Source organism: Rattus norvegicus, chromosome 1 (genome assembly GCF_021556685.1).
Source record: "Rattus norvegicus strain SHRSP/BbbUtx chromosome 1, alternate assembly SHRSP_T2T, whole genome shotgun sequence".
Classification (NCBI taxonomy): domain Eukaryota; kingdom Metazoa; phylum Chordata; class Mammalia; order Rodentia; family Muridae; genus Rattus; species Rattus norvegicus.
The window spans coordinates 45,346,686-45,367,231 of record NC_141534.1 but is presented as its reverse complement, the minus strand read 5'-3'; the positions used below and the strand labels follow the sequence as shown (position 1 = coordinate 45,367,231).

The 20,546-nt window shown below is 41.4% G+C and overlaps 2 protein-coding genes across 15 annotated transcripts in view; one reads left to right on the top strand and one right to left on the bottom strand.

Annotated features, from left to right (window-relative positions):
- Window positions 1-20,546, bottom strand: part of Oprm1 (opioid receptor, mu 1) — a 253,689-nt gene that overhangs the window by 61,229 nt on the left and 171,914 nt on the right. For 2 of the 3 annotated variants that reach the window (NM_001038600.2, NM_001038601.2), the window contains 1 exon segment: window positions 6,407-6,495. In NM_001038600.2, coding sequence (NP_001033689.1) covers window positions 6,407-6,495 — 89 coding nt within the window. 3 annotated transcript variants of the gene reach the window in all.
- Ipcef1 (interaction protein for cytohesin exchange factors 1) overlaps window positions 1-20,546 on the top strand; it is a 202,924-nt gene that overhangs the window by 99,428 nt on the left and 82,950 nt on the right. For 2 of the 12 annotated variants that reach the window (XM_087567585.1, XM_087567593.1), the window contains exons 1-3: window positions 3,147-3,927; window positions 5,747-5,786; window positions 6,428-6,597. In XM_087567585.1, coding sequence (XP_087423711.1) covers window positions 6,439-6,597 — 159 coding nt within the window. In that variant the 5' untranslated portion in view covers window positions 3,147-3,927; window positions 5,747-5,786; window positions 6,428-6,438. 12 annotated transcript variants of the gene reach the window in all.

The window sequence follows — 20,546 nt, the reverse complement described above, 5'->3', positions numbered from 1 at the left end:
TGTTTGAGTCTTTCAAAACCTTGCTCCAAATGAAAAAGTATAAATAGGTCTTGAAATTATTTAGTAGTATTAAGAAAGAAGATACACTTCTTAAAATAGAAAGCTTAATATATGAGATAAAATCAATATTGGAAGCTCTGTGTGTGTGTGTGTGTGTATGTGTATATGTATGTGTGTATGTATGTGTGTGTATGTATGGGTGTGTATGTGTGTATGTGTGTATGTGTATGTGTGTGTGTCCACACACATAAAAAATAGATAAATAGTTTAAAAATAATAAAAAGTTTAAAAAATGTATGTTTCATGAGGAATGATAAATGGGCATTCTGAAAGCAATTTGAAAATAACTGAATACTTGAAGATACACATATACTATTACCATGCAACTTTAGTTCAAAGTAATATCAAACCCAGAGTAACATAGGTACATACAATGGGAATCACATAGAGTTGTTAATTGTGAATTTATAGCTGATAACACAAACTGTAAAAACATACAAGTTCATTATGAATGAATTGGATAAAGAAGTCACAGAATATCTATTCATTGTCACACTGAAAATAATCTGTAGTTACATGTATCAGCAGGGAAAAAAAAACATCAGAAGTGAAATAACGAAAAATGTGTGCATTAGTGCCATTGTTTAAGTCTTACTACAAGATACTAAATTGTATGTGGGAAGGAAAACATGCTCAGGGCAGAGTAAGCTGGAGTGACCCATGAAGCGGATGAGGGCGGAACTTGGGAAGGCAGCAGTATTTATATCTTTTTTTTCTTAAAAATGTCAAAAATAAGAAAGGGAGAATGAAATGACATTCTATAATTCAGCATATGGTGTAGCTGGTGTGCCCCATAATGTCCTGTTAATTTGTGTCAAGTATACATCACTCATTTAACACAGTGAGTTTAAGCAGAAAGCTTGGCTTGAGCGAAAGCACGTGACTTTATCCATCCTCTGGCCTTGAGTCTGCCTGGTACTATCACTTCTCGTCTTTCCCATAGTCATCAATTCTGTGTATAGCTTCTTAGTTCCCACTCATCCTGGAACCTGCTGGAATTTGTCTTGTGATTCCAAACAGTATGGGGGTGAGATAGTCATGAATGGGGGCGAGGTAGTCAAGACTCCTGTGATGGTCTAAATCAGAAGTTTTCCCCACGGGCATGTGCACTTGAACTATGGTCCCCAGGTAGTCACAGTTTGGTGAAGTTGTAGAACCCTTGATTCACAAGGCCTATCCCTCATGAGAAAGGCCACTAGGGGGAGCCTTGAGGGCGATGGCCTGCTTCCTGTCCTAGATCTTTGTTTCCTGGCCTAAAGTGACAATTCCAAGTTTCCACTGTCCCAGACCTAGCTGCTGTACCTTCTATATGATAATGTATTTCCTGAAACCGTGGGCCTGAATAAGCCCCTCCCCACTTAAGTTGCGCTTATCAGGTGGTTTGTCATGGCGATGAGAAAAATAACAACAGACATTCTCTAATGAATCTTTTCCTTTCAAGCAACACAACTTGATGGCTTGGACCCACCTTTACTTGGGCTTCTCTCCCGAGTCTCTCCCTCATGCCCACGGCAGTCTTCTCCTGAGTTTGACTCAGGGTATCAGTGTTCAGTTTTCCTCAGAGGCTCTTCTTTACTGCTTTACTGGTCTTTCCTGGGTTCTCCTCCCCAGCCTTTGCCACTGTATATCTTTCCCAGGTGATCATGTGCAGCTCAGACTCCCACTACCCATCTTCGTTATTCTCTACCAGAGATTTTCATTCCCTACTTTGGTGTTACATAATGTTTAAGTGGTTGGTTTTCTGACAAAGTTAAGCAAGGTCGTGTGTTATCACAGGTAGCTCTTTACCAATCATGCCTTACAATTCCATTTAAAACATTGAGTTTAGCTTTCCAACGATACAGAAATATACTTGTGGAAATGTCAAGCGTTTGTGGAGAACCCCGAATACAGAGATTTTGTCACTTAGTCTGCAGGTAATGGTAGTTTTTACTGCCAGGCAGGTGAGGAACTATATCACAGAAAATGACAGATCCTGCAAGCCAGTGTTCCTGCGAATGAAGAACTGTTTGTACACTTTAGCGGTTAGCTTTAATCGTCAGCTTAGTGAAATCTAGAATCATCTGGGAGGAGAATCTCAATCAGGGATTGTCTACTTTGGACTGTCCTTAGGCATGTTTGTGAGGAATTGCCTTAAGTCAATTGATAGGGAGAGACCCAGCCCACCATGGGCAGTATCATTCCCTAGGCAGGGAGTCCTGGACTATATAAGAGTGATTTGAGTACAAGGAAACAAGTGAGCATATATGCATTTCTTTCTTTCTACTCTTGACTATGGATGTGGTGTGACCAGCTGCTTCAAGTTTCCACAGTTGTGACTTCCTCAACAGTAATGACTTTAAGCTAAAATTATAAGTTAAAATAAACCCTTCTCCACTAAGTTGCTTTTTGCCGTGGTGTTTTACAGAAATGAAACTAGACTATCAACACAAAACCATATAATTTTTTGCTCAAGATTTGGATCATTGAACATGCATGCGTATATGCATGTATATGTGTATATGTAGGGATCAAAGGTCAACCTCAAGCATTACTCTGAGGAACCACCATACATCTTGTTATGTGAATCTCTCGTTGTCCTGAAGCTCACTGAGTAGACTGGTCTGGTTGGCTAGCAAGTTCCAGGGATCTGCCTATTTCTGCCTCTCTGATTCTGGCATTATAATCAAATCACCACATCTGGATTTTAAATATGGTTTCTAGGCATCTAACTGAGGTTCTTATGCACGTGCAGCAAGCACTTTACTAACTGAGCCATCTCCTCAGCCCTCAAATAAGACACAAGCTGTCTTTCCAAGGTCAAAAGAAAAGTCTACTTTTCTTCAATTAAAAACTATGTATATATTTTCTTTGAGAATTGCCTCCTCCCCCATTTTTAAACCTAATTTAGAGAAAACTTATTTATTAGAATAAGTGGTCAGTTTTCTCTATGTCGTTCAGACAGGAAGGAAACAGGTTGGGAGAACTAGCTTATTAAACCTTAAATGTCTGTGAAGGTTGAAATGGTCTCATAACTCGCTCAAGCACCTGTCAGTGTTTTCAACCTACCCAGTGAGAAAGCCACATGAAAGTCTTCTTGAAACCGACTAGTTCGTGGGTTCCACTTCTGTTGTGAGGAGGAAAATGTGTCTTAGACTCAGTAAAATTCTCAAAGGTTGTTTTCATTCCGTCTTGTAGAGCAGTTGGGGGTTTCATATTCACATCTACCAAGTGAAACTGAAACCCTCTCTAGTTTGTTATTTCTCTAAGGTGCAGCTTGTTTCTGGCCAGGGACACAGTCAACAGTTAGCAACTTTACTTTGAGGGAGGACTGGCAGGGCAGGGTTGGCTCGAAAGGAGCTCGCTTGGAGTGATGGAACACTTTCCTCGGGGGACTGTGTTGACCTGATGTGGGCGTCCAACTCTCAACCCAGATTCAGTGTGAGAATTCAGCTGCAGACCTAGGACTGATTTTTTGGAAACCATCTTAGGCTTGACCTTGGAGGCAAAGAGTCAGCAGTGTTACTGGGAGCCATCGCGCTATGACTGGAGACTCAGTTCCTGTGGGTCAGGAGCCAAGGAATGCAAAATCACTTCTGTGCTTCCCTTCCAGACTCCACAGTTGACTGCCGGGCATTGTGTCCTACTTGTTGGTTCTTTTCAAACCCTGCTGTTGCTGTTTGAAACAAAGTAGTTTCATCTTGTTTACCTGGGCTTCCAGCCTTTTAGGAATCAGCTTGGCCGTCTCTGCTTTCTCCCACTACCCTGGTTCTCAGTAACTCTGCTTGTTCCTTGGGATCCCAGATTCCCAGCCTTACTGACAATGACGTTCACTTATTCTCTTTGTCTTCAGTCCCCGCTATCAATTTGGACAATATTGTGTAACCAGTAAGTACTAACTGGGCTTCCTGATCTCAGGAAAGTGGTATAAAAATAAAAAAATAAAATAAAAAATAAAAAAATGAACCCAGAAACTTAGGAATTAGTAGGGAATCTTAGACCCAGAAGTTGGTATTGTGGGAAGTGTGTGGGAAAGGAGGGGTAGGTGAAGGAGGGGTACATGGAGCTCCTTAACATGATAATATGTCTAGACTTGATTAGCATATCATGATTGACACATGTTGAGTCTGTTTAAAAACTACCCTCCAAGAGATCAATCAATGATCCAGGGAAAGAAAGGATGCTCATAAAAGAAAAAGCCAACTCAGGGCTGCCCTGGTCTTGTATCCATGAAGAAACACAATTTAGCTTTAATTCCATCCTTCCTGCTGAGGAAAAGCCAAGTCACTCTTACTCTAAAATGATGGGTTTTGTTTATTAAGTGTTTGCTTATCTTTGTACACTCTATGATGCAGTCAGTGATATGTAGCTATTTATAGAAACAGGATTTTTAGTTATCAGAATATTTTTACAAATAAATCTTGGCAGATCTGCTTGACTCTTATGATATTAGAAATCATACATACATACATGCATACATACACACATATACACAAACATATTTATGGGTTTAGAGTGCTTTTTCCTTAGGTAATATAGAGTGGATCTTCCTCATTAAATAATGGCCTGTGGCTTTAAAATTTTCTATTCTATTTCCACTATAGATTATATTCTCTTGTCAAACATATAGCAGAGTCACTAATGCCATTCATCAGAAGTTAGGTATGTGGACTACTGGCCAGAAGCATCCAGAGTACCACAAAATTCATGAGATTACCTACCAACTTTTAATGTTTTAATTGCATGTTTAAAAATTTAAAAAGTCTCTGCTTGTTAACATAAATGAAATTTATTTAGACCTGAAGAATTTCAGCCTAAATGCTGTAGAAGAAAAATGAAGTTTTAAAAGCTAAAATTCTGTGTAATATTTGTATACACAGACAGACAGACAGATTCACACAGAGCAGGAGAGGCATTTATAAGCATATTTTTTTCCCCTTGGGATTTCCAGGGGTTTTTTTTGGAATCTGATTTCACATGACTTGATAAAAATGTGCTGTGATAAATGTGTGTATTTTGTATAAATCGTCATGTCTGATTTGAATATTTGAATATTTATCTTCTATAAGACATGTGAGAAATATTCAGAGATAAAGATAGAGTGAGATATGTATATTAGGCCTCAAATAAGAAATTCTCGATCTGGAGGTTTTAGAGTCCCTGAGGTCACACAAGAAGAGATAAGGAATTTCTTTCCCAGGGCTATTTAATCCCCACGGTTTAGGTAGAATCCTACATATTAGCAAGACCATGAAGTTCTTGTGCTGTGAGCTTTTAATAGTTTGAGATAGAAATAATTATTCTCCAGTTTTACTTAAGTAATCGATATGATTTAGAAATTAAGAGGAAAAAGAAAAGCTGTTGTTTCTTGTAATGTATTTCTCGACGTTTTAAAACTTCAACAAACCCAGTGCCATCCTAACCTAAGTAGTAGCAAGAGCTGCTGTGAGAGGAAACAGGAAGCATCACAGATAAATGCTCGTTACTCTTTTTCCCAGGTTCAGCTCAATGTATATCGATTCTAATTAGCACAGTTTGTGCCTCAGCTGGTAGCTCCCAAGCTCTGCTTGGAGAGGGTTTTTTTTTTTTTTTTTTTTTTAGAATCCACCCCGCTCATAAACACTGCCGCCCCCTCCCTCCTTTTCTCTTTACAAATGTTACAACACAATCAGAAATTTCCTCTTTTCTTTCCTCCCTGCATTTCCAGCAGGTTCCCTTGCGTCAGAAGCCCAGGAAGAAAACTCAAGGTAATTTGATTCCTTTTGTTCCTTTATCCCTTCCTTGCCTGTGTTAGTGTAATTTTTTTTTCTCTCTTTCTCCTGGCTGCCTTCTTGGGGTGGGCTGGAGTGGGGGAATCAGATTCTTGACTGTCTAAATCTTAATATCAGGAGATGGGTGCCAGATTAATTTTGGGGGAGGGTTGCTTTTGGATTGATTTTTAAGAAAGAATGACATGTTGTTCATTTGGACCTGTTCCTCGTGCTCTGTCCACGGAGCTTAGAGAAGCTGGCACTGAGTCCGGGAAGTCACCATGTGTTTCTAGGTGGGCTTTAACCCTTCCGTGTCTATTGCATAACTGCCTCTGTTATTGTGGGAAGGACCCGCGTGTGTTTACCACAATGTGGCTTCCAGCCCGAGAGTCTAACGTTTTCAACTTACTCTCTTTGACTGAGGTTCTCGGACCCATACTTGCATGTAAGTCTCTTTGCCCAGGGTTTTCTAGGCACCGAATGGAAGTTTAAAAATAGAACAGATGCATGCTTTTTTTTTTTTTTTTAATATTCATGACCGAAAACGTCCAATCCTTGCTGTGCAAACAACTAAAACTTGCCTTTTATTTTGTCACCGGAGTCTGACTCACACTCACCTGTCCCTGTAACTCTTGCAGGGTTTTTCACCATGAGTCGGAGAAGGATATCCTGTAAAGATCTGGGCCACGCTGACTGCCAGGGCTGGCTGTACAAGAAAAAGGAAAAGGGAACTTTCCTAAGCAACAAATGGAAAAAGTTCTGGGTGGTGCTGAAGGGGTCATCACTGTACTGGTATGGCAATCAATTGGTGAGTGATCCCTCCTCCTTCCCCTGCCCTACCCTGGTTATCAATGTGTGGCTTCCAGAGTGCTGGCCGGACGATCCCCATGGGGAAGGGAATCTCTGTGAGCTGGAGCAGAGCAAACCAGCAGATTTTATAGAGGACTCATTTCTGCCCCAAGAACCATGTAGGTTAGTGAGCTGTGCTGTACAGGAGAAGCCATCTGGCTTCATTTTTCTCATTGGAGAAGGAAGAAAAGGGACCCTAAATATATCCTTGCTTAAGGGAAGAGCCCTCAGCTTTCCCTGATTTTATTATTCTGTGAGATCCTAATAGTTTCAGGAGCTGTCTGGATGTCATTTGCTGTGGGAAGTTTGCATTGCTAAGGTCTATTAAAAAGGGACTCAGCTTTGCCCTCTATTGAGGATATAAATCTATCAGCTTAGGGATGTGATTTCTTCTCTCCCTTCTTCCACTACCTTCTCTTCTCCTGGCCTTTGTGAGATGGCTTAATTTGGGATAGTTAAACCTGTCTGCCAGCCTTGTGTAGGGACTGGTGATATTCTTCCATGGTGACATTGGTGTCCAAACATTGTGAGGTCGGCCCTCACTGAGGTAGTTGCTGAATTTATCCTTTGATGGGCACACGCTACTGGGGTGAGAGCTTCGTGGTTTGGCTGTAGAAAGAGAGCTGGAAATGAAGTTATTACATTATCTTTTGTGACTGGAGACATTCTGAGAGGGATGTTAGTGTTGTTGAATACTCTATAGAGCTTTGCAGAGAGATAGATCTGTTACTGACCCTGGGGAATGGCAACCCATTGCAGATCTTGGGAGAATTGGGGTCCCTTTGTTATAGAAGAAAGACCAATAGAGAAGATTCGTTAAATCATTTAAGGGACCAGTGCTAAATTAAGTCAACCCGGGACTGGGTAGATGTCCAAACAAATACAATTTCCTTCCTAAGGGAAATTAAGGTGAACATAAGTATTTTGTATTTCCTGTTATTTTATTTTTAATAATAATTTTTGAATTGCATTTATTTAGTTTGTGTGTGTGTGTGTGTGTGTGTGTGTGTGTGTGTGTGTGTGTGTGTGTGTGTTTGGGTATATAGTATATGTGGATCATTACTCGTGTGTGAAGTCACAGGACAACTTACAATAAGGACTTGTTTCTATCATGTGGGTCCCTGGGATTTAACTCAAGTGGTCTTGGCAACAAGCATCTTCACCTGCTGAGCCATCTCTCCAGCCTCTATTTCTGATTATTTAGCTATGGCATTTGAGTGGTTATCACAAAGTGATTGTCATCTGTATCCTCCTTAAGACAAGCTGGTCTGAGTTACCCTATAAATAGCCCTGGGAGATTTCTTGAGCATGTACGATAGATTGGGTGTTGGAACATGCTGCATCTGAGGGACGTAACAGGGCTCAGAATTAAGCAGGCCATTTAGCTTGTCTCTCCCTTCATTCGTCCCAATGGCACTGTCCCTGTCTTCATAGAATGTGAAGGAGTCCTCTCTGGACCTACACAATTACAACTTGGCTCATTCGGCCTCTTCAGCTTCTGTTTCTCTTAGGAGAGTAGAGCAGGTTACTTTTGGGTTTCAGATCTTCCTAATCTTAGGCATTGGGGATCTCACTCTTCTGCATGGAGCAGCCATGTTGGCTTAGATGAGGAAGGGGAGAAGATAGACTCCGATGCCTGTGGGCTCCCCATTCCTGTGTGCTTTCATCGGATGCAGAAAGTAAGTTTTGGGATGCTGGTCATTTACTTTAGTGCCATTTAATTAGTAGCATTAGCTTGAGAGTAAGCTTACTATTGGTTGGCCCAGGAGGCAGAGCATTATAAGTGGTATACAGAAGAGTCTTCCATGAAGGACTTCTCATATTCTTTTGCTTTCTCTCTTTGCCACAGTCATTTCCGACATCTTAATTGTATGTTTGTTGTGGGTAGGCCTCAATGAAGATTTAATTAGCAGTCATATTCCTACTATCTGTGTGAATATCAACTGCAAAGTAACAGTCAAACATGCCCTCACAGAAAAACATGAAGTTAGTGCCCTCTACTCTAAGAATTTGGATTCAATAGCTGAGGCAGCCAAGGGTTGACTGATATCATCTTCCTTATCTGTTCCTTATTGTTCTTAGAGGGCCACCCCTGTTCTTTGTGACATTGTATATAGTATGATGGTCTATCCTGCAGAATATCTACCATATGCCAAAGGATGTTCTAGGCATTTTGCATGAAGGCTCTTATCTATTCTTCAAAACAATCTTCAGCTGGGAATGTTGGCACAGGATTGTAGTCTTAGCTACTCAAGAGGCTGAGACAGGAGGATTGCAAGTGCAAAGCCTGCCTGGTCTACAGAATGAGTTCAAATTTAGTCTTGTCAATTTAGTGAATCACTGTCTCAAAATGAAAAAAGAAATATAAAATGTCTGAGGATATACCTCGGTGGTAGACTGCTTGCCTAGCATGCATGAGGTCCAGGGCACAATCTCGGAGGGAGACAGAGACAGACAGAGACAGAGACAGACAGAGACAGAGATAGATAGAGACTGGTAGAGACAGAGACATAGAGACAAAGACAGAGACAGAGATAGGAAGAGACATAGACAAAGACAGAGACAGAGAAACAGATATATAGAGACACAGAGAGTTAGAGATAGACAGAAATAGACAATCAGAGACATAGACAGAGAGACAGAGTCACAGAGGGAGGTACAGACAGAGATAGACAGAGATATAGACAGAAAGCCTTAAACCTCAGAGGCATATTTTAAAAGGTGGGAAGATTGAGACCTGGTTTGATCTGCCTAAGTCATACATGAAGGAAGTGAGTAAAAATTGCTTCCTGTCCAGGCCCCTTTGAGTCTCGATTATGCTATGCCACACTAAATGTTCCTGGGGACCAGGATAAGTGATATCATATTAGCCCATTTCCAAAAGGGAACTGAGAGATCATCTGTACAAGTAGCAATTCTGCTTTGACTGTACAAGTCACCCTTGCACATCCCTGTTGCTGTCAATGTTGCCCAGGGACATTGCTACCCTCCCCTCCTCGCTCGCCCTTCTGTTGTTGTTACCCAGCAATCAGTGGGGGGTGGGGTTCACCTCCTTCTGCTCACATTGCTTCTCCCAATACTACTACCCAGACTTCTTTAGGAAGGCCACTCATCATTTTCACGTGGCATTTTGTTGGCTTGAACTGCACCAGAGCACATGTAATTGCACACCACCTCTTACAGCACCATGTATAAGTTTAGTAGCCACAAAAATCTCAGCTAGTAAAAAACCAGGAATTAAACTCTGTACTCTCATTTTCCCATGACCTTAGGGTAAAGTTCAAACCCACTTTTGGGTATCATCTTAACGGGTACCTTTTTCTTCCTTCTCCGTACTCCACATCCTAACCCAAGGCTTAGCCGTGGAAGCGTTGATCTCTACTGATGTGTTCTGGTGCTATGTACACCTTTGTCTACACAGATTCCCTGCTCAGAAAGGCTCTGCTTCTGGAAGCCTTTCTCCTGCCCGGTTTCAGCAAGCCTTCCCTCTTCATAAGAGCCACACTTTAATTTGAATGCATATCTTCTTCTTTTTTTAAAGACTTTTTAAAATTTATTATATATAAGTACATTGTCTTCAGACACACCAGAAGAGGGCATCAGATCTCATTACAGATGGTTGTGAGCCACCATATGGTTGCTGGGATTTGAACTCAGGACCTCTGGAAGAGCAGTCAGTGCTCTTAACCACTGAGCCATCTCTCCAGCCCGAATGCACCTTTTCTATGTCGACTTACCACAGACCTGAACTCAGCTAGTCTGTCTTCTTCCGTTTATATTATTTTATAATATTTTGATTGTCACACAGATCCTTTCCTTTTGAACGTGTGTCAGATTTTCCCATCTTTCATAATTGGTCATCATATCTACGTAGCAAGATCATGGGTTTGTATCTTTAGTACTTTAGGGTCTGGTGTTGAGTACGTACTTGATAGAGAGTTGTTGATTTCTCAAGTGAACAGGAACAAGGGATTGCTGACACTTACTTTGCCTAAAGGATTCTGAGAGATGAGATCTGGTTCAAGTATTTTTATTGACAGGAAGTAATTTCCAAGAAAGGGCATTTCCATTTCTACTCTTTAAAAAATATGATTCAATTGGTGGTTTGTTAGAAAGGACACCCATGGAGCAATCGGTCCCATAGGCTGTTCCCATCCTTGCTTAGCATCTTCTTTGGAGCTTTCAGGAGTAGAAGATGGGAATAGGGTGAGCATCTGAGTCTGAAGTCTCATGTGAGCAAAGGTGGGATAGTGTATATGTGAGCTACACCAAGCTCCTACGGTAGACATTACGTCTAATTTCTGTAACAACCACTTGTCATCGATTTTATTACTTCTATTTTTCAAGAGTCAAAGGAACAGGCTCAGAGCTTCTGAGGAAGTAACTGGCAGAGCTGGGTTTAACATGGAGATATTCCAAGGCCAGAGCTGGACTCTTTTCTGTAGACTGTGTGATGGACAGGTGACCTGGGCCTAGTAAAAATGGAACTAAGACTCTTTACACTGTTCAAAAATAGGGCTGCCGGGTAGGAGGGGGTTAAAGAAGATTCTCAGGCTGGTAAAGAAACTGGCATGTGGAAACAGGAGCTTGACAGCAGTTAATTGGGAAGGAGGGCATTGTTGGAAATCTGGTTAGGAGCTGGTCAGAAAATGCAAGCATTCAGACGTGGATTCTTGGACTGGGGTTCTAGTAGTGAGACTCAGGAATGCACCACATTGATGAAGAGGGGCACCATATCAAGAGTCCTTGGATATGAGACAAAGTAGATGAGGCTAAAACAAGACTAATTTCCAAGTTTTAGTGCCTGGGAAAATAACATGAAAATTGAGAAGGAATTTGTGGGTAGAGTGTAGACTTTTGTATCAGCTCATCCTTGGCTGTCTAGCTGGTTCACTTTTTGTATTGTCCATTACTTGTCAAATTACTAGAAACTTGAGGGTTTTTTTTTTTTAAAATAAACTAACCAACATTGATGTCATTTGTGTTGGCAGCAACAGTTCAGGAAAGTGATGGGGCTACTGGGTAAACCACCTGGCCCTGTTTCATGGAAATTTCAGGTCCGCCCATCCCTTGTGCAGGGTAGTGTCTGGCTTAGTAGCCACCTTGGAGATTCACAGTCCTCTGAGGCTCCCACCTGTCTGTATAAATGTGGCCATGTCTCTCACTCATTGTCAGCCTGGGTGCATGTCAGTGCCCTGTGTAATCATGCCCTGTCTGTCGTCATCACCAGCTGCATGAGAACAAAGCAAGGCTCTCAGAGCAGCTTAGATGTGGAAGGTGCTTTTCTTGGAAACTATTTCCTGAGAGTCTTTTCTATTCGAGTTTGAGTATGTTGGTAGAGAAGAATTGGTCCTTCCAAGAAAGTCTTACTTGAAAGCCAGAATTTCTCCATAAGAGAACTGTCTTGATTGATGGGCAAATATGAAGAGCTGTTCTTTCAGCTAAAGAAAAACAAAAAGTGGGTTGGTTCCTGGAAGGAAGGGATCTTCTCTGCCCTCAGTTTGATGCCTTCTCTAAGCATACATTTTTGGAAAATATCTTAGTAATATTGTCATAGGTTGAAAAATAGTTTTATTTTTCATTGACATACTCTTTTCTTATGTGGCTTTTAAAAAATATTTGTTATTTTGTGCATTTGAATGCTCTGTGTGTATGGTGTGTGTGTGTGAATGTGAGTGTGTGTGTTTGTGTGTGTGTATGCATGTGTGTATTTGTATGTGTATGTGTATGGATGTGTGCATTTGTGTATGTGTGTGTACGCATATATGTATGTATATGTGTATGAGTATATATGTGTCTGTCTATGCTTGTATGAATGTACACATGTGAGTGTGTGTGTGTGTGTGTGTGTGTGTGTGTGTGTGTGTCTTTGATGCATGCCACAGGGGTCATGTAGGAGTTAGAAGACAGCTCTGTGGAATTGGTTCTCTCCTGCTTTTATATGGGCTCCATATAAAAGTTGCCAAGAGTATATGTCAAGCACCTTTACTGGCTGAGCTGTCTCCTTGACCCATTTGTGTAATTTAAATGTATCTTTAAACTCAGAAAGTAAAAGATACAGAGTAGTAGACATCAATATTTTGGGGGAAATAATGTAATTTGAATTTTCATGTTACTTATTAATGAAACATATGAAATTTTCTCAAATCTTTCCTGACAGAATCCTATTTCAATGAGAAATGTGTATGAGTGTATATGTGTCTGTGTGCGTGTGTATGTGTGTGTGTGTGTGTGTGTGTGCAAACACAATGCAGGACATGCTAGTGAGCAGGTGACCTCACAATGATGCTTCATTTCTTTAAAGTCAATTTATGGGTTTAAAAGAAGAATGATTTTTCCTAAAATCAAGCTGCCAGGTGGAAAACACAAACACATGCTCACTACTTAAAGAAGTGATATATATTTAGTATACAATTTATTAATATGCATATATGCAGTGTCCATATTTATAAATGTTAATGTGCATTCATATGTGTACAATTTGTCAACAGGGAGATCATTGAAGTAATTCTCTGTGCATTCATTTTCTTTCGAGTAATAAACTGACCAAGAACACTGTCGGTATGTAATTTGAGCTAAGTTGAGAGCTTCGAATGGAGATCAAAAGCATCATAAAGACACAAAAGGACCACAGACAAAGAACAGCAATTTTGTGGATGCTTTAAAATATATACGTGCTTGGGTATTGTAGTTACAGGGTGCAGAACTTTGCTTCGAACTTGGACACCATAAATGGTTCCTCATGGTGACTTGTATCCCATCCTGAAAAGATACCTACTGACTCACATGGAACCATGGGACAGGTGTGCAGGATGGAAGGGGTCAGGTGTTCTTCACAGGGTGGAACTCTCTGCAGGAGGAGGTCAGGTGACCTGGCGTTGGAGCAGAGATTGGTGTGGTGTAAGTTTTTTTCTTAGATGGAAGAAGTAGCCTGTGGGAGCTAAACTCATGCTCTGATGTGAGGATTCTTTAGAAGTCTACTTGAAGATATATCAGCCCTCTCAAAGGAGCCCCTTTAAGGGACAGACCAGCTGCTTCCACACAGGCTGTCTGATAAGCTCATTTGTCACTGGGCTCTGTGTTTAATCTCCTATACAGCATTTCAAAAGGAAGCTATCCAAGGGAAAAGAACTTAGAGATTGGGTTTATTTAAAGGGTCAGAATTTAAGGTCAGAATTAAATATTTGCAACAGTGCCTTCAGAAAGAATGCAAGGAAATGGTACGCTGAGGAAGAAGATGGCCCCCAGGCTCAAAGACAGGGCACAGGTCGCACCGGATGCTGCACACCCCCACTCTGGGAGTCAAGCTTCTTCCTCTGAAACACAGAAGCACAGATGGAAGGCTGACACCTGGTAAAGAGATAGTGAGATAGTGCCCATCATCAGCCCACGATCCTCTCTGAAGTCTCCCCACTTTTAATTTTACCCAACTAACTGTGGTGGTTACACTCATTCTCTACGGAAAAATCATGACTTTAGAATATTGGCTGTAAAATTCAAAAGTTACTGTTTTAAAATGTTGATGAAGTATGCATACACACACAAGTCAACGTCTTGAGCATTTAAAAGGGTACGTTTCAGTGGCATTGAATGTATTCATGTTATTGTTCAGCTCACCCCACCCTTCATCCTGAACTCTTTTCATCTTGTCTAACTGAAACTCTCAACCCATTAACCCACTCTCCGTGTTCTTTCTCTGCTGGTCCCTTGCAACTACCAAAGAATTTTTGTGTCTATGAGTTTGACTACTGTATGTCTACCCAGTAAGTATAGCCATATTTTTATTCATCTATGTATCATGTGTGTATATGTATGTATGTATCTATCATCTATTTACCTACCTCTATCAACTATCTAACTGCCTATCATCCATCTTTCTATCTATCTATCTATCTATCTATCTATCTATCTATCTATCTATCTATCTATCTATCCATCCATCCTCTTTATTTAATGGCTGGCTTATTTCACAAATCATTATATCTTCAGTTTCAACTTCCTCTCTTCTTAAAGACATCCTTGTGTATCCATTTGTGTCTATGGATGACTGCTCAGGCTATACCTACCTTTTACCTAGTGTCAAAATACCCCTAGTACAGCTATGCCCCTGCAACTATGCCTTTGAGGCTCTGCTTTGAACTCTTCTGGCTATATATGCAAGATTACAGGAGAACCATACTTTTAGTGTCTGCAGAAACAGTTTTCTGTAGCACACTGCTCTTTTCCCTTTCTCTCTGACAGAGCAGAGACAGGGAGTTATAGGGGCTCTAGAACTTTCTCAGGATTTACTTATTTCTGGTAATTACCATTTTAATGAGTGAGAATAAGGTGTCAAGCATCTCCTTGTGGTTTTGGTTTGCATTTCCTTAAGGCCCAGTGACTCTGCCTTGTGCTCATTGGCCATTTATGTTTTTTTTTTTTTTTAAAACCTTTAGTCTACATTTTTTAGAGGCAGAGGGGCTGTTTCTGTTGCTTGGCCTTCAATAGTATCTTAACGATATTCATGGAACGCAGGAAAACAGCCTGGGGAGATCAGAAAGCTCCTTGAAGATTTAATATACATCATGCGATGGCAGATTATGTGTTACAACTGTGATACCTCAAGGATTAATATTTGTTATTATTCCTTATTTTTTTATTGCCCCTAAATCTCTAGTATTGGCATTTGTCACTTAAATCTTATATGAATCTCTTTAAAATTGATTATTTTATTTATTTACATTTCAAATGTTGTCCCCCTTCCTGGTCTCACCTCTACAAATCCCCATACCATACCCCCCACTTTGCCTCTAAAAGGGCACATCCCCACCCACCCACCCACTCCAACCTCACCCCTCTGGCATCCTGATATGCTGGGGCAACAAGCCTCCTCAGGACCAAGGGCCTCCCCTCCCACTGATGCCAGATAAGGCCATCCTCTGCTGGATATGTAGGAGCCATGGACCCACCCATGTATATTTTTTGGTTGATGGTTTAGTCCCTGGGAGCTCTGGGTGGGTGGGTAGGGTCCAGTGAGTTGATATTGTTGTTCTTCCTATGGGGTTGCAATCCCCTTCAGCTCCTTCAGTCCTTCCCTATCTCTTCCATTGGGGTCCCTGGGCTCAGTCCAATGATTGGCTGTGAGTGTCTGCATCTGTCTTAGTCAGGTGCTGGCAGAGCCTCTCAGAGGACAGCCAAACAGTTCTTGCCTCAGCAATAGTGTCCCAAGGTAAGGCAGTCTCTGAACGGCCTATCCTTCAGTCTCTGCTCCTTTTTTTTTTTTTTTTTTTTTTTTTTGTCCCTGTGTTTCCATGTATGTCCTTTTGGGTCTGGGTTACCTTTATATGAATCTTACATGATGTTCCTTTTTTTTTCTTTTTCTATTGCTTTTAATGGGAAGATGAGTTCATTTAAATTTTATTTTTAATGAAGTTATTTGAGAATGGGAAATACGCAAACAATATATATTGATAATATTTGTTCTTGTTCTTCCTTATTCCTAAATCCTCCTTCCTTCCTAACTCACTCTCTCTTTCTCTCTCTCTCTCTCTCTCTCTCTCTCTCTCTCTCTCTCTCTCACACACACACACACACACACACACACACACACGTGTGTGTGCGCATGCGTGTGCTTATGTATATTTTACCAAGTCTATAGGTAGGCCCATGGGTCTGTGTCTCACCTATCAGAGCCCACACTCTTCTTTTTTTTTTTTTGGAGCTGGGGACCGAACCCAGGGCCTTGCGCTTCCTAGGCAATTAGAGCCCACACTCTTTTTTTTTTTTTTTTTTTTTTTTTTGGTTCTTTTTTTTCGGAGCTGGGGACCTATCCCAGGGCCTTGCGCTTCCTAGGTAAGCGCTCCACCACTGAGCTAAATCCCCAGCCTCTTGAGTATTTCTTATATACATTTCGAGTGTTATTCCCTTTCCCGGTTTCTGGGCAAACATCCCCCTAATCCCTCCCCCTCCCCTTCCTTATGGGTGTTCCCCTCCCCATCCTCCCCCCATTGCCGCCCTCCCCCCAACAATCTAGTTCACTGGGGGTTCAGTCTTAGCAGGACCCAGGGCTTCCCCTTCCACTGGTGCTCTTACTAGGATATTCATTGCTACCTATGAGGTCAGAGTCCAGGGTCAGTCCATGTATAGTCTTTAGGTAGTGAGCCCACACTCTTAAAGGAAACAGCTTCCTTCCCCTAGTAGCCATCAGCTGGTAATAACTCCTCAGCCATCGGTGAGGTCTTCTTAGCTCCTCTCTTACTCAAGGTGGAATGTTGACTGGATTCTGTTCCCACAGGCAACTGTTTTGCTCTTGTGGCTTTAACTATGGGTGGCACCTTCAATTTTTTAGTTACCAAGAGATAGTATTTATTCTGTGATCCTAAAAGTCAATCAAATTTCTCAAAGCTCTCTTTTTATTTGCCTTGCTTTCTTTTCTTTCATTGGGCTATGCTGATGAAGAAGTTGGCCTAGACTGATGAAAAGGATAGCCCCTCTGGGGTTCCAGGCTTCTCAGAGAGCCGGTGAGGCTGGCCATGAAGGGGCACATGTGCTAGGATTTTCTTTTTCCGATTGCAGAGAACCACCACCAAATCTTTTAAACTGTGAAAGTTTAAATCTTAACTGCTTGTGGAAATGGCATTTCTGAAATGAGTCTTTGTAAGAGAAATATACTTTCACTTATCACATGATATCATTTGGAGAGAAAGAGTGGCCAGGAACTGATTTATAGACACGGAATAGGACGCCAGCCACCTCATGGTCCCTCTCCAGTAGTACCTACTGTGGTAGGGAGGAGAGCATATCCTTGGGTGTTCCTTAGAAGGTAATAATGAAGAGGAATTATAAGAGTGATTGTGTAGTTGATGGTCACTATGAGTAGGAGTTTATTTATTTTTCCTGTGGGAGGGACAGGTTGGCTTAGGTTTTTCAGAGATTTGGGTGTGAGTGGCCTTTGTGGGAAGTAATTCAGAAAATGTAGTTGTTTTGTGGTTTGTGTAGTGGACTGGGTATAGGACTCCCCATGGATACCAAGAGCCTTGAAGGCTCAGGTTCAAAACAGTGTAGCATTTGCATATAATTGTTGTGGTTTGTCCTGAAGTTATCTGTATTTTGATGCTAATTCCACTGCCCCCAAGGACAGCTGCCTAGTCAGTACTCAGAAATCAGGTGACTTCACCAGAACCTCCCCATTGAATTTGTAAAGTACAGGTGAGGGGCAGGTACAGGATAGAAGGAGGCCTGTCATTGGAGGAGAAGGAAGGATGGGCAGGAGAGAAGTTTGAAGGAAGAGGAGGAGACTAGGACAGAAAGGAGAGACAGGACAGAGAAGAGGGTGAGAAGCCATGGCAGGTGATGTTAAGATTCTGTTCTGTGTATTTACAGGTTGTTATTAATGTTCCTAAGGGATGGATGGTACCAGCTTTATATGTTTAAGTGGACAATTATATCTTATCAGTTGGGTCAAAGATTATTGTGTTGTGTGTTCTTTTAAGTGACGGTTTGAGTGTAGGAAAGTGTGTGGCAACAGGAGACTCTGGGCTGCTAAGGAGTTGGGATGTGTTTCCGCCAAGATATCTAGCAGATATCTTGGGGCACTGAGGTGCTGGACCTAGCGGGGGAAAAATACAACACTACTATTATTACCATAATATTTTTACAACAACATATAATCTATACACACCCTTCTTTTTTTTTTTTTACACACCCTTCTTTATCATTGCTACAATACTTACAATACCCAATGCCATGTTAATATTAAGCAAATTGTTGTTTTGTGCTCGTTTGGTATAGACATGCTTAGGCATGTTTATCATTGGTGTTTGGTTCACTCTGTGCACATGACATGTACAAACCCAGAGCCACAACTAGCTTGGCAAGGGACAGACAAGTGAGAGAAGGCAGAGAGTAGCCAAGGATAGCTGCGGGTAACCCACACTAACAGACCTGGGGAATTCAGTGCTTTTGAAAAACAAAGAGTCCAGAGTTTGCGTACAAGTGTCAGTGGCCGGAGTATTCATACACCAGGTCTTTTCAGACATGAGCCCATTCTAGGGGCTTGGTTTGTGAATCCCTCTACAAGTCAGAAGAGCGGGATTAGGGACTAAACCCCCTAGCAGATATATGCAAGTGTTGGCAGTGAGAAGTCTGGCTGAGGCACCTGTAGCATTGTCCACGAATTATCTGCCCACCCAGAGCCCTTGATTCTCTCTCTTGCTGGGGCCTTGGCAGCCTGGAACCATTGGGATTTTTCTAGAAACACTTTGGTCTACATTTAGAACTGACATCCAGAAGTCACTGGATTCTGTAAGAAATTGAGGCTTTTGTTTATTAGCCAAAGACATTTACCAATTGTTTTCTGTATAGAATATATTATCTCTAGGCATCTGCAAGAAGAAATTCTCAAGGTATCAAAATCTAATTATATTTATAGGATAATATTATATAAACCCAAATGCAATAATATTTTTAATAAAATATACACCAAATAATGTACAAACAGATTAGCTTGCAACCGTAATTATGCTCTAAGTAATTTAATATTTTTTTCCTTACAGCCACTAATCTGATGCAAAAATGACAAGGGAAAACTGGGACACAGGCACAGCTGTTCCAGAGTTCACTGAAGAGACTGAGTCAATAGACTTATCATTGGCTTGCTCCTTCTGAGTGATTCCTTTTCCCTTTATAACAGCTGACTGATAGTGATCTCTTAACTTTCTAGGCCCAAACTATCTTATGGTATTGTACGCACACACATTGATTTTATTTAGCTCTAAGACACTGGTTGTGCCCTCCTTTTGCTGGAAAACAGTTGCTTCAGGGAACTCATCCCCTGGCTAAGATCCAGCAGTAAGTGGCTTGCAGTCTGATGTGCTATTCCAGTTGGGGTTCTTTCTCCTGTGCTGTGTGGTAACTGGATTCTTCTGGTCTCTCTTAGTTCTCCTTGTAGGGTAGTGGAAGACTAGTCTCATGTTCGAATTACTAATTTCTGGGCCCAGTTCTGCATTCTGGAATTGTGTGAATCCTGTACAGTTTCCTCGTGTTACAACCATGTCTGCTTCATGAGTTCTGATATGGAGAATAGGATTAATTTTATCCAAAAGGTAGAGAATGGTACCTTGCTTCTTAGGCTTAGTGCTCAGTGTTAGCTCTGACCTGTTTCTCACAACCACATTCCTGAGGTATTTCACACTGACTGGGAGACCTGGTCCTTATTTCTAGAAGAATAATGAGGAAGAGGAGGAAGGGAGGGACAAAGGGAGAAGAGGTAAAAAGAAGGAAGAACAAACAAAAGGCACAGTTTTCTTGTAGCTTATAATGCTTGTTGTCCCCTAGGGCTGGCCAGGGCCCCTCTCTGCTACCCACCTAGGTGATGCCTACAGAAAGGACTGTGCTATCAGTGTAATCAGTATCCTGGCAGGGGGAAGAGGATTATCTTACTTATGGTACTTATCAGAACAAAACACGGGGGTCAACTTCACTGACGGGAAAGAGGAGGCGAGGCTGTAGAGTCTGAGCCATTTACAGGTGTGGAAACTAAGTAAGTACTAGAAATGGGGCAGCAAGGTCGCTGGTGAGAAAAGCTATCACCATCTCTGCTTAGACTGTAATTCACTAACTATGGGCAGTAAAATTCTATGTTCCAGGTCTTCCTGGAGTCATGCCTATTAAGAGTGTGTATGATCTATCACCAGCTTTTCTGTTTCCTTTTAAAAATCCTTTTACGAATTCATTCATTTCATTGGACCACAGTTTCCCCACCCTCCACTCTTTCTAGTCCTCCCCTGCCTTGCTCCCCCAGATTTACTCTTCCTCAATTTCCCTTACAAAAAAAAAAAGGCAGGCCTCCCAGGGTTATCAAATGACCTGACCTAAGATGTTACAATGAGACTAGGCACAAACTGTCATATCAAGGCTGGGCAAGCCAAC